We start from the raw sequence: 12,573 nt of genomic DNA, 5'->3' as shown, positions 1-12,573 counted from the left end.
TGATGAGCGCTGCCCAGCCCTTGCCACCTGCTGGCCCAATAATGTCCCCAACTACCTAATGCGTCCTGCAGGTACTTCTGGCCCACAAGTTTGAGGTACTCCTCGATGGCCTTGGTGGCCAGTGTGTTCTCTCGGAAGATGAGGTGCTCGTTGTCCCCACAGCGGTCCACTTCTGACATCATCAGGTCTGTTAGAAAGTCCTAGGAAGACAGGAGGAGAGCAGAGCAGAACTTGAGCTGAGCGGATGTGACGGCAGAACCGTCACTCTTCTCGGCTGCTGGACACCCCAGCAGGCCTCGGAGGCAGCTTGCTCTTCGTGATGCAGCAGGAAGACACTGGCAGAGGAGCTCAGCCACACCTTCCTCTCTGGCTGCTCTGACTCTCTGACTGGGTGGCTGCTCCCTTCCTCAAGGCCAAAGCCAACCTGAGACCCAGGAGAGGGAAAAGAGGCACAGCAGAAAGAGACTCAGCGGCAGCAATTGAGGAGGGGCCAGTGCAGACAGAACCTGCAAGAGAGCCAGCATGGGCCAGAGTTTCTGGAGCTATGGAAACCCCTCATTCCAATGTGCTGATTTTGGGGGATCCTTTTAAATACAGAATCAAAACCTTGATCAGGTGATGGGAGCACACACCTTTAATCCCAGTACTCAGGAAGCAGAGGTAGGAGATCCTCTGAGTTCAAGGCCAGCCTGGTCTATAAAGAGAGTTCCAGGACAGCCAAGGCTACACAGAGAAACCCTGTCTCAGAAAAAAAAAAAAAAAAAAAAAAAAAAAAAGACCTGGGTTCATGAGGCCTGATTAGCCAACAAAAGAAGGGTGGAGAGATAGGTAGATCTGGGGGCGGGATGAGCTACAGCTGGCCTCTCTGGGATTCTAGAATCCCATCTTGGAAACCCAGTGAGCAGAGGGATAAGGAGCCCATCATCCCTAAGCGCCATCATGGCTCCTATTCAGAGCCGCCGTCTTCCTGAGCTGCGGCAGGTGCTAGACCTCAGCACTGGGATAAGACTCCTAAGAGCAAAGCAAAACAACTTGCCCATGGCCACACAGCTATCTGGGGCCAGGTATTGCCTCCGAGGCTCCATTATCCCTCCAAGATTATACACAGAGTTCATGGGGGTGAGGAAGTCCTAGGATGGGAACTTGAAAAGCTTAGGTAAACAGGACCTGGATAGAGGGCAGGGGATGTCAGGACACAGGTTTGGGAACCCCAGAGTACAGCTGCCACCCCGGGAAGGCAAACTGCCTACCCCTCATTACACAAGTGTTCTACTTGGCTCAAGAATATTCTGCCAGTTCTAGATTATTCCAGAGCATGAATTACTTTCTATCCCTCCATGCTAGGTATGCTTCAGACATCATTAGAGCCACAGGAGCCCTTGGGACTAGGAACTAAAAGCACAGCAGGGAAGGGTTAAAGCCTCCCAGCTTGCCCTCTTTGGTCCAAAACTTCTGTAATTACCAGTCTGCAGCCTCTCCAGCCCACTACCCACCAGCAAAACAAAGCAGTACTGCTTGGGTTGGAGGTGGATCAGCAGCTAAGAGCACTGGTGCTCTTCAGAGGACCGAGCTTGAATTCCCGGTACCCACGTGGTGGCTCACAACCATCTGTAACTGCAGTCCCAGGGAGCCAATGTTTTCTTCTGGCCTCTGTGGGAAGCAGGCATGTATGTGGTGCACAGATATATACGCGGGCAAAGCACCCATACACAAAGAATAAATAAAATTTAAAAACCAAACAACAACAATAAAAACATGCAGTACTTCAAGAGATGGCCTATCTGGCAGCCAGCCTAAAGGCAGGCACAGGGGAAGAGGGTCCTGGCAACATGGAGTCACAGTGAGGCAATCCCTCTCCCTCCCTGTCCTACTGCACAGTGCCAGTCAGTCCAGCAGGCAGTGGAAGATGCAGAAGACAAGGGGCTTCCAACCACAGCCTCACCCTGCCAGGGCCTCTAGCAAGAGGTCAGAGTTGACCAAAGGCTTGTGGAGTCTTAAACTACTGAGCTCTGCCCAGTGGGCACCCAAGCTCAGTTCCCTGGGGGCTCAGGTGCCCCCTCCCTCCCTGGCCAGTCACCTGAAGTCTACTACAATGCAGGCAGGACAACTCCAGCTCTTGGTGTTCACTGGGAGAGTCATGTGGGCAGAGAGGGAAGCCATATGCTACTGAGCTAGGCAGGAAAGAGATGGTATATCTACTGGGGACATTTTGTCCTCTAAACCAGGAGGGTGGAGTGGAAGTGTCCTTTCTGGGTCTTTTTCAAGAGCAGCAGGCTGTGAAAGGTGGTGGCAAAAGCAGGAGCTGGGCCCTTTCAGTTGTGAAGCAGAGTCTATTTGCATGACTCTTTGATCCCTATTCCTGCAAGGCACCAGGGCCTCAGCTGACTGTCTACACTCAGCAAGGGTGCATGTGCACCCATGTGCTTGTGTGCAAAAGCCATGCGTGAAGGTGTGGGTGGAGGCTGAGCTACGAAGGTGGCTCACCTGTTGGGGAGATCTGTCGACCCATATCCCATTTGGTATGTGGGTCTGGGCTCATATACTGAAAGAGCCCAGGTACACAACTGCTTGAGTACAGCAGGGGACAGCAGGGTAGGCCCACTCTGCACTACCAGTCCCGGTCCACTCATTGCACTGTATCTTCAGGGTTCAGCTCTGCTATTGGTAGTGTACAAAGTTCTCCCCAACTTATGGCACTGTGCTCAATTTTAGGGAGCCCAACTGGCTGCAAACGGGTATCTCCAAAATGAAGCAGATTACGTAACCCAGGTCCAGAAAGGGCAGACAGCCCAGCATCCATTGGCAGTCTTTCAGCAGACAGGTAGCCACACTCACCTTGACCTTGCCTGTGCTCTGCAGGATGTGCACCAGAGCGGATGCCATCTCCTCCTTGGTCTTGGCACTGAGGATGGGCTCGAGGGCTGCACACAGCCCCAAGTAGTGGTTAGTGATGTGCTCAGCAAACTCTTTGTACATCTCCATGGGCAAGATGGTGATGGTCTGGTAGCGTGCCTTGATTCGGATCATGGGCCCGGGGCCTTTGCTCCCCTTGGGATTGGGTGTCACCACTGGGTACCACTTCTCCACAAACTGCCGCCCAGCCACAGAGGCAGCTGGCAGGCTCACCAGGCCAAGGTAACTGTTGCGTTCCTTTTTCTTTTTCTTGTCCGTCTCCCTGTACAAGTGGACAGTGACTGTGCGCAGAGGTGGCAGGTTGTGGAACTCAAAGTGCTCTCCCCAGAAGACATTGTCCGTCTTGAGCTTGCCCGTAGTACGGGCATACAGCACATCATCCAGGCAGAGCTCACACAGGTACTTCTTCTTGGCCGGCAAATCCTTGGCCTCAATTACCCACAGCTTCAGGATGTGCTCTACACGCCGGCTATTGTCCTGCAGAAGAGGGGTCTGGGGTGGTCAAATGTGGCTGCTATCTACCTACTGGCCAGCCCAGAACCCAAGAGTCATCAGAGACCCGGGAGAGGTTGAGTGGCAAGGTATACAGGTAGTGACAGGAGAGATCCCCATGGATAGGGCTCCATCTGTCTACACTGCTGATCGCTAGCTAGCTCGCTAACCATAAGCACCTGATTTAACCTGGGCCCCAGGTAGGTCGCCTAGAAAACAGTACTGAAATAGCCCTGCCTCAGAGTGAGACTGAGGTAGGAGTAGGCACAACGCCTAGAGCCTTACAGGCGGTGGCACCATAGTTTCTCAGTCTCTCGGTCCATAAAGCAACTTAAGAGGTAGGTGACTGCTGCTAAGATGCCTTGTTTAGCGATGTCATGGTAATCGATTCAATTTAGACCAAGTCATCTGGGAAGACAGACACAGGAACGATTACGGTCAGGGCCTAACCAGATGAAGAGTCCAGGGACAGTTGAAGATAAGAGGACATCCCCTGAAGAAGGGTGTGGATGTCTAGGCTAAAACAGAACTCAGGAGCCACAGCTGGCTAGGAGGAAGTGACACTGTGCAGGACACAGACCCCAACTTCTAAAAGGGGAATGCAGCTCCGTGTCCCAGGTTCTGCGGTGTATAGTGTTGGGAAGAAGTACCTAACAGCTGTCATAACTCAGAACTCAGTTCCTTCCAGTCGGCTCACTCCTGCCCCCACTCAGGATTCATGCCTCCATGCCCTCGTGTCTGGATTTCAGCAAGAGTGGGTCCGGGCCTACCTTGTTGGGATGCACTGCTCGCCGCAGGTTCTCCATCCATTTGTCTCGTTCAGCTGCTGACCGGCAGGAAAAGCACTTGCTTCCCGATGATGTTGTCACCTGTTGGGGCAAATAGGACTGTGTGGGGGAAGGGACTCACAACAAGGCTGGTCAGCTAGCAAACGTCAGGGCCACCATACTGCACAGCAGCCACAGATGAGGCAAAGAAAAGCTGCCTGATACCTCTGAACCCCACTGTGCCCCCGCAGATCAGCAGCAGGAGAGTAGTCGGGCTTTTGGGCCCCTGCCCCACCTCTCTCTTATACAACAGAAAAGCAGCTTCCTCACTCTGGCCTCCTTCTTCCTAAGAAAAGAGACAGTATGGGGTTCCCTGCTGGAGTCAGAGTGCATACTCATCTCAAGTATAGTCTCCGTAAAGGCAGAGCACAGGCTCCCAGGAAACGAACAAGGGTCGGCTTTGTTCTAAACTGACCCCTTCTGGGAGTTCCCTTCACCTATCAGTTAGTGGCAATGATGATCATAGAAACCTAGCAGTGTGCTAGAGTCTAGAGAAAAGAGAGCCGAGCTTCCTGGATGGGCCAGGCCTGAGACTTTCACACACACACACACACACACACACACACACACACACACACACACACACACCACACACACACACCACCACTACCGGTATAAACTCTGTTTACTTCCTAGTTGTAATCTGGGTGTTTTCCTGCAGGTGAGGGAGTTTGGCCAGAACTGCCCTCACTGACCCTGCTGCTCCCAGCAAATGCAGGCTCCACTGGACAAGGCAGACCTACACCCAAGCACCGGAGGGTATGCTCCTTCTGTAACAGCCTCTGCTGAGACTGAGAAGATGGGCCCCGACCCTCCTGGCCTATCCCAGGCATGGACACCTCAGCTCATATCCAGACTAACCTGGCCTGGATTCTTAACCTGGAAGAATAAAGGGCACAGAGTGGCAGGTGCCAGGAGGACCCACACTAAGCTCCATGGTTTGTCATTATTAGGCTCACTCCTCTACTAGAGGGATCCCCAAAAGCATGATTACTGTTGGTAAGGACTGGGTACAAACCTTCCTAGAAATAGAGGGAAAAGACCATTCAAGATTGTTCCCAAGAACCTGTGCTGACAGGCCACTGAGTACTCGTGGAGGGGTCGGTGTGCAGAGCAAGCCTGGCCGTGTGACCAGAGGAGAGCTGTGGAAGGTGCTTACCTCAAAGCAGTAGTCCTGACCCAGGATGCTGCTGTGAACAGGCTTGATGATCACCTCCTCCTCCATGCTGAGATCCAGCGCCTCCACTGCGCTGCTGGGGCTGAGTAGGGACTCGTGTGACCGAGACTCCTTCAGCCTTGGCATCAGATGGGACCTGCAGAAGTAAGGAACATCACATGGGACTTGATAATATCTGCACTAAAAGATTTCCATTCCTTTGTCAAGTTGTCTTGCCTCTGTCCCCACTGTTCCCCTTCCTCCCAACCCCACTCTCCTCTTCAACAGACAGGTCTGGAGGATTGTCACAGCACTTCCTGCAGCTGCTGAGGAGTCTGTGTCCACTTGGGGCTGGGGAAGGGTTTGACCTGGCCCTTCAGTGGCCTCACAAACCTGAAAGAAAGAGCTGTGACCTTGTAGTCCTCTGAGGCCTTTCCCATCTTCCCTGCCCTCTGCCTGGTCTTTGCCCTAGCATTCATCCAGACTGTCACCGCCAGTGAAGCCCTTTCTCAGGCACTGCCCCCCCACCACCACCACACCCACAGGAGGCAGGGAACCTCAGTTTTCTACACAGCACCAGAAACTCTGGCACTAGGCTGGGGTTCATATACCATGAATTTTGAGGCCCAAGTTATGGTCATTGAACCCCAACTCAGGCCTAGACACAAGACACCAAGATAACACCTGATAATCAAGTAGACGGGTCCAGGCTGGCTCCGATGGGCTTGGCATTAGAAATGTACAACTCTTAATGCAGCCCCAGGTAAGCCATCTCCATTTCCCCAGCCCTTGCAGAACAGCCACCTAAGCCAACCCCAGGAGACCCATTAACTTTTTCACAGTGCCTGTCTAACCCAGTACAAAGGTGACCTCTGAGCTCCAAGGAGATGGGCAGAACCAGAGGGAGCTGAGACAGATCGAGGTGGCCAGGAACCCACTCATGCTCCTCCATTCAGCATTCCCCTCGCGGTGTGTGGCATGGCCTAGGCCCACTGGCTGCACAGCAGAGGATATGCCTGGAACAGTCTGCCACGCCCACCACCCAGGACCAGAGGGGGCTGCTGGTCCTGTACAGCCTGAGAAGGCAACTGGGGCTCCGGAGTTAAAAATGGGCGTTTGTTCCTGTCCTAGACCTAAAGGCCCCTCTTCTCGTCTTCTCCTGGGCTGTCCCAAATTACAAAAGTGAACCATGGTCTATCTGTTCTGCCATGGGATTTTAGCTGTTTAGACAGGCTTTTCTCTAGATCTGACTCCCGGCTCATACCACTGCCGTAAGTGAGCAGCCTACCTCACAAACCACCTGTCTTCATAACTCAAAACTCAACGGAAGTTACCTCCTACCTCAGATGCCAGAGAAGTCACTTGGCCTAAGAAGAGTTGAGCTCTTCTTCCCTTTGGTCTGATAGCCAGATATGGTTAGGAGCCCAGTTAGGAAAAGGGAGGAGCCAAAGAGCTGGGGTCACCCTCTGGTCTCTGGGAACAGAAGTGTGAGGCACAATTTATCATCCAGGGCCTGCTCAAATGAACCTGGAGCTGGAGGAGCCCAAAGGCCAGACCCCAAACAACTAGGGCTAGAACCAGTGATTGTAAAACCGTTGCCTCCCTCTCTTCCCCGGGCTGTCCCAGACATGTTTCAGCTGGCCTGAGCCTCCCTGGAGAAACAGGGCTGAAGGACGCTCAGAACCCTTAGGGCATCTGAACTGGCCTAACCCAACTGGCTTGCCTATCTCCCTACGGACTGCTCCATGAAGGAGACATGGAGCGGAGCATATCTCTAAGGGCTCCCTGGCTTGCTGCTCCTGGGTAGCAGGGCCCTTGGTGGTGGTGGCAAAACTCAAAGGATTATGCATTTGTGTTTCCTTCCCTGAGCTACCCCTCTGTCCTTCAGGTTCCTGACACACAATCTCAGCTTACTCCATACAGGTCTAGAGGGAGCTGGTCCGTTGCAACCCACTAGGGTATGGCTGTGGGGACTGACGGTAAGAAGAATAGAATTTAGTAAGGGGAATGGTCAGGTCGTAGATCCAGCAGGGCCATCTTATGGCTTCAGAAGCACCTCTCCAGGAAGCCAGTTCTGTCCTGTGTCTGCAACACCTCTGCCCCACCATGCCTTCCACTCGTACACATAGTGGGGTCACTTCTTTTTTCACCTCCAGCCTTTGACATGGCATCAAGAAGCCTGAAGCAAGGAGGGAAATGAGCACCCCGAACCATCCTGGTTCCAAGGGGGCAGTGAGTGGGCACAGTTTCCCTCATTAGGGAGTTCAGGTGATGGGAGGTAAGCAGCATGCCTGCCTGGGCCATTCTACCCCAGGTGAGAGGTGTTCTTAACTATGCCCCCACTAGCACAGACTGGACACTTGGCTGGCTCAGCAGCATACAGCCCTACCAAGAGCTTCATTCACAGAAGGGAAGGTGGACTCAGGAAGCTGTTTGATCTGCCAGAGGCTACCCACTGGGAGACCTGCCCAGTCCTGTCCTCAGCTGCCAAGTGCAGTCAGTGTTTAAGGCTGATGGATTGTACAAAAGGCCTCTACCACCCCCTACCCATGGCTGACCGAGGTTGGGTGAAGCAGGGAAAGCAACCAAATGCAGGGCCATCTGGCTCCTTCCCTGACCTCTGTAGTCACTGGAGATCAAAGCCTTGGTTCTTCAGGCAAGGTGACACTACAGGAAGTAAAATGTCTCTAGCTGGGACCTCCACCTGAGGATCAACTCCACAGCCCAGATCTGAACATCTGCAACAACCTTGCAGGAATTCTGTGTGACTATACTGTACTCAAAGAAGCTAGGTCATATGTCTACAACAGGCCCAGGTCTGAAGCCATGTGTGTGCCCTCACCAGAGAACAGCCAGTACCCTGGGAAAGGATTAACACTGGGCCATCAGCCACATCACATATATCACCTCATAGAATCTGCAAAAGCCCCAAGAGACAGTGAGCAGATTCCCATCCTAGTGTTGTTTGGGTCCATTTCCTATCTGAGAAAGGAGGGATTCTGCCCCAAGCAGAGAACAACAGGACTGGGTACATACTGAGGAAGAACAAGATTTGGAGATGGGTACTTGCTTCCTAGGCCTTTGAGTTGTGATGAGATTCAGGTTCCAGCCCTGGTCCCACACTCTGGGCTGCCCCACCCCGGGGATTCCTTGTGTCTTCTCAGCAGCCCCCTAGCACTTGGCTACTCTGCCTTGTTCCACCAAATTCAACATCCAGCATCAAGCACTTTCATGCAAGTTTTTTTTCCCAGATCCCCGAGTAATCAGGGACATTAGCCAGGTCCCATTGTTGTCCCTACTCCTTGTGGGTAGGCTGGGTTTGTCTTAGCTCCAGTGTTCAGAGCCTCAAGAGTTCTTGGGCTAAAGCCCCCTAAGATCCAGCAGCCCAGTTCAATCATAACTGATGGAGGTCAAGTCAGCTAGGACTAGGGCAGACCTCCTGAGTCCAGGTGCTTCCCTAGGAGAAGTGACAAAGATGACTCAAAAGAGGGTGACCATGGCTAATTCCCGAGAGCAGTGTCCTGAAGCTGCCCCAACCCCAATAATCTTAGCAGAGAGGACGAAGAGGCTCATTTCCTCATCGGTGACAGTGTTTCGGTCCATCCTGACCTTTCCAAACACAGAAAGTTCTTTAGCCCCACAGTGGCTCTCCAGGAACCAGAGGCCCTTTCACCATACACATGGGATGGAATCACACGCCTTCTGGCCAGGAGTTTCCCGGATACTCACTGGTCAGCCAGATCAGTTAGTCTGATCTACACTGAACTCCTCAGCTTAGAGCTGGTCTGACCAGGCCCTAACAGTCTGCAGGGAAGAAGGGAGTGACTCAATGGCATCTCCCCCTCCCCAACCACTGATTCTGCCCTTCCACAGAGTATGGCTCACTCCATTTCCTCCTCCCCCTCAGAGCCCCAGACCCAAGGTAGTGGCCAAACATTCAAAGATCACTTTGGCCAATGACCAAGATGCCTTCATTTCTGTCTAACGCAATTGTATGGCTTCAAAGGCCAGCCCACACTGTGCCTGGCCTCTCTGGTACACACGCTGCCTGAGCCCTCTCCACGCCACCATGTTTGTCTCCTTTAATTCTCACAGGCCCTACTGGGCCTGAGGACAGCACCCTCTCAAGGATCTGCAGCAGCAAGCTCAGAGGAGCCCAAGGTGTCTCTACTAACACTGCCCCAGCCTCAGCCTGGCCTGTCAGCCCACAGAAGACACTGGGCACTAGCGAGTGCAAAGGCCATCGCAGTGCCGACTCATTTGTGACACCCTCATTCCAGGGCCCAGGAAATGTAGGCATGGGCATTGGGGGGGCACTGCTGGAGGCGGAGCTAGCCCCAACAGCAACTGATTGTGAGGCCCAGAAGCAGGAACAAGGGGACATTGTCAGCTCCTGGGGCACAACCTTATCTGATAGCCTCCCTAAAAGCCCACAAGCTGTTGTTCAACTCTGATCTTTTTCTCTAAAAAGGTTAAAGAACACAGAAGTTAGGCAAATTCCCCATTATTTTAATGAGGGAGGGACCCAAAACAAAAACCGAAATAGCTGAAAAGCTCATGAGCCAGGAGTGGGCTCACAGCTATGGGTGGGCGAGTTTGCAGAGGAACTCTTGAGTAAGGGGGTTCAAGGTGACCCTCCAAACCTCAAAGGGACAGAGGCCCCAGGACAGGGTTGGGACCAGGAGAGGCCAGCTACAGTTCAGGCAGGCTCTCTCCAAATGGGGCACAGAAAGGACAGGAGCAGTGCGGGCAGACCCTTTAAGACACATGCTGGGCTGAAGAGGCCTCAGAGGTTAAGAACACTGGCGCGGACCTGGGCTCAGTTTGCAGCACTGATATGTCAGCTCACAACCATCTGTCACTACACTTCCAGAGGATCCATGGTCTTCTCTGACCACTGCAGGTACCAGGCACACATGTTGTGTCCAGACACATAAAATACTCAAACGCACAAAATAAAATATTTTTAACCCAGATAGCACTACCGGGTAACAGGGCATACAGGCAGAGAGTAGCCCTGGAGGACACACACCCATGTGCAGGATACTACAGAAATGCCAGCGGGCAGCAAGACAAGAGAGCTTAGAGTCGGTGCCAGCTGTAGCAGCAAGCCACGCTCTACACCTGACAAAGGCAGCGTTAAGTGGCAATCATTCAGCTCTCTATTGGTGGAGGCGTGGACACAATGCTCAAGGGGGTCACTCTAAAGTCAAATGAGACACTGCAAGAGGGTGTGCTCGTGAGGTAAGTCCAGTGCCAGAACTGGCATCAGTTACTGTGACCGTCCATCTCTCTTCACCAAGTTTTTAACCATGTAGGGGTCAAGAGTGATGACAATTCTAGCCTGCCCTTCTGGCATTTCCCAAGCTGATCTCTGATCACATTCTCTAACCATTCAACTCCCTTACTTCTTCCTCCATCTGTAGGAGAGGACCTACAGATCTTAGCTTAGATTTGGTCTTAGCTGCCCAAATGCCCAGGATAACTCAATTTTTTTTTTTTTTTCGTTTTAAAAGCAGTGAACTTTCTTTAGTTAATTTAAGGGGAAGGAAGGCATGCATCAGGGTTCTATACCAGGCCTGGGACAGGGAAAAAACATGAGCAAAGTGTTTCCAAAGCTGCCGCCGACCCAAAGACTAGAAGTCATATCAGTTCTCGAGTGGAACCCAGCAAACTCTCTAGGTCTCCGCAGGGCTCTGACCTCAGCGGGCAGGCCCAGGCAGCAGCACTGGAGCTCTGTTCACAATGTAGACGGCTTCTGGATACATCCTGGAGCATGTCAGGACAAGAGCACTGACCTCCTGGGAATCAAGTGCTGGACATAAGCTGGGCCACGCCTTGCTGGGAACATCTCTCCTCAGCCCTGTGAGGCCTGAGAACTAGCTGCTGAGGCCTGTCCTCACTCCTGGCCCAGCTGGAATCCCAGACAGAGGAAGGAGAACAGACTGAGAAGACAAATACCACCCTAAAAAGGGAGAGAAGCTGGCCAGTCAGCCTGGGAGACTTCCTGAGAAGAAAGCCTGGAATTTGTCCCCCAGTGCAGGACCTAGTAGAGTCACCATGCAGCTGCCTGACGCCTCCCTTCACACACATACTAAGCCCTGGCCTCTGCCTTCACACTACCCTTGGGACCCCACACCACAGGGCCGAGAATGTGAAGAGAACACTCCCAAAACGGGACAGCTCATGACCGGCTCCATGGGGCCTTAGGCTTGGCACCAGAGGTGTCCGTGGGATGGACTTTATGCTCACCTACCAGGTGTTCTTACCCTAGCACACACATCACCTCACAGCCTTCTCCCAACAACCACACACAGATGCCGTCCAAAGCAGACAGGGTTTCAAACAAGCCAAGGTCAGTGGTGACTGCCATACACCAAGACTCAGAGAGAGGGCATGGTTTCACAAGTCCAGACCAACAGCTGGGAAACTGGTGGCCTGGTCACCCTGTCAGCCTTGGGCTCCAGCAATGGTCTCTGCTTCTTGTCTCACACAGGGGGATGAAGAAATAGGCCAAGGAATCCTGGGCTCCTACTCTAGCTCCATCCTTAAGTGACCTTGGGCCAACCCCCTTTTCCTTTGGACCCTAAACAAGTTCCTTCTCTTCTCTGGGTTGTTTCCTAACGTGCTGAGCTACCAAGAAGCTTCCCTCACCTCTTAAAGATAAACTCAAGAGATGGTGGGTCACTACCAAGGGCTACACTATACCAGTGACAGTAACAGCATTGCCTCACGGCTGCCTGGGCCTTGGGCCAGTGCTGGCCTCTCCAGCACAGCAGGCAGCTTTCAGCAGGTCACCCCAGGCTACCCTCCCCACAACCAGGCAGACCTCTGGGACCACACTCACTTTTCACAGCTTACTTCCTCCAGAGGGGATAGGTCAAAAACAAAAAACTTTCCATCTAAACCCCCGTCATCCTGCAGCCTGAATAATTTTGGGTTTTTAATCAATAGCTGTCAGACTTGTCAAATTACTTTGGGGACCACAAAGCAGTTTTTAAACATTCATAAACCCCAGTAGAAGAGTGAAGTGTCCTGAATTTTAAAAGAACCTAAGAACACTGGCTGGACAGGATGAGATCTGAGTAATTCCAGAGAGAGCTGAGGTCCAGTGGCTGCCACTGCTTAAGCTCCTGGTCCTCAACGACCTGGTCCCCAGGAGTAAACTCCAGGTCTGTCTGCCAC

The 12,573-nt window shown here is 52.7% G+C and overlaps 1 protein-coding gene across 14 annotated transcripts in view; it reads right to left on the bottom strand.

Moving 5' to 3' along the window:
- Positions 1 to 12,573, bottom strand: part of Dab2ip (DAB2 interacting protein) — a 200,711-nt gene that overhangs the window by 47,047 nt on the left and 141,091 nt on the right. For 12 of the 14 annotated variants that reach the window (XM_050126787.1, XM_050126785.1, XM_050126791.1 and 9 more), the window contains 4 exons: positions 5,392 to 5,545; positions 4,176 to 4,274; positions 2,836 to 3,405; positions 56 to 200 (listed from right to left, as the gene is read on the bottom strand). In XM_050126787.1, the coding sequence (XP_049982744.1) occupies positions 56 to 200; positions 2,836 to 3,405; positions 4,176 to 4,274; positions 5,392 to 5,545 (968 nt within the window). The remainder of the gene's footprint in view (positions 1 to 55; positions 201 to 2,835; positions 3,406 to 4,175; positions 4,275 to 5,391; positions 5,546 to 12,573) is intronic. The other 2 variants (XM_050126784.1, XM_050126794.1) reach the window with 1 other exon arrangement.

The sequence above is a fragment of the Alexandromys fortis genome, unplaced genomic scaffold (genome assembly GCF_014885135.2).
Source record: "Alexandromys fortis isolate MF-2015 unplaced genomic scaffold, M_Fortis_MF-2015_v1.1 scaffold_268, whole genome shotgun sequence".
Classification (NCBI taxonomy): Eukaryota; Metazoa; Chordata; class Mammalia; order Rodentia; family Cricetidae; genus Alexandromys; species Alexandromys fortis.
This window is presented reverse-complemented; position numbering and strand designations above follow the sequence as displayed.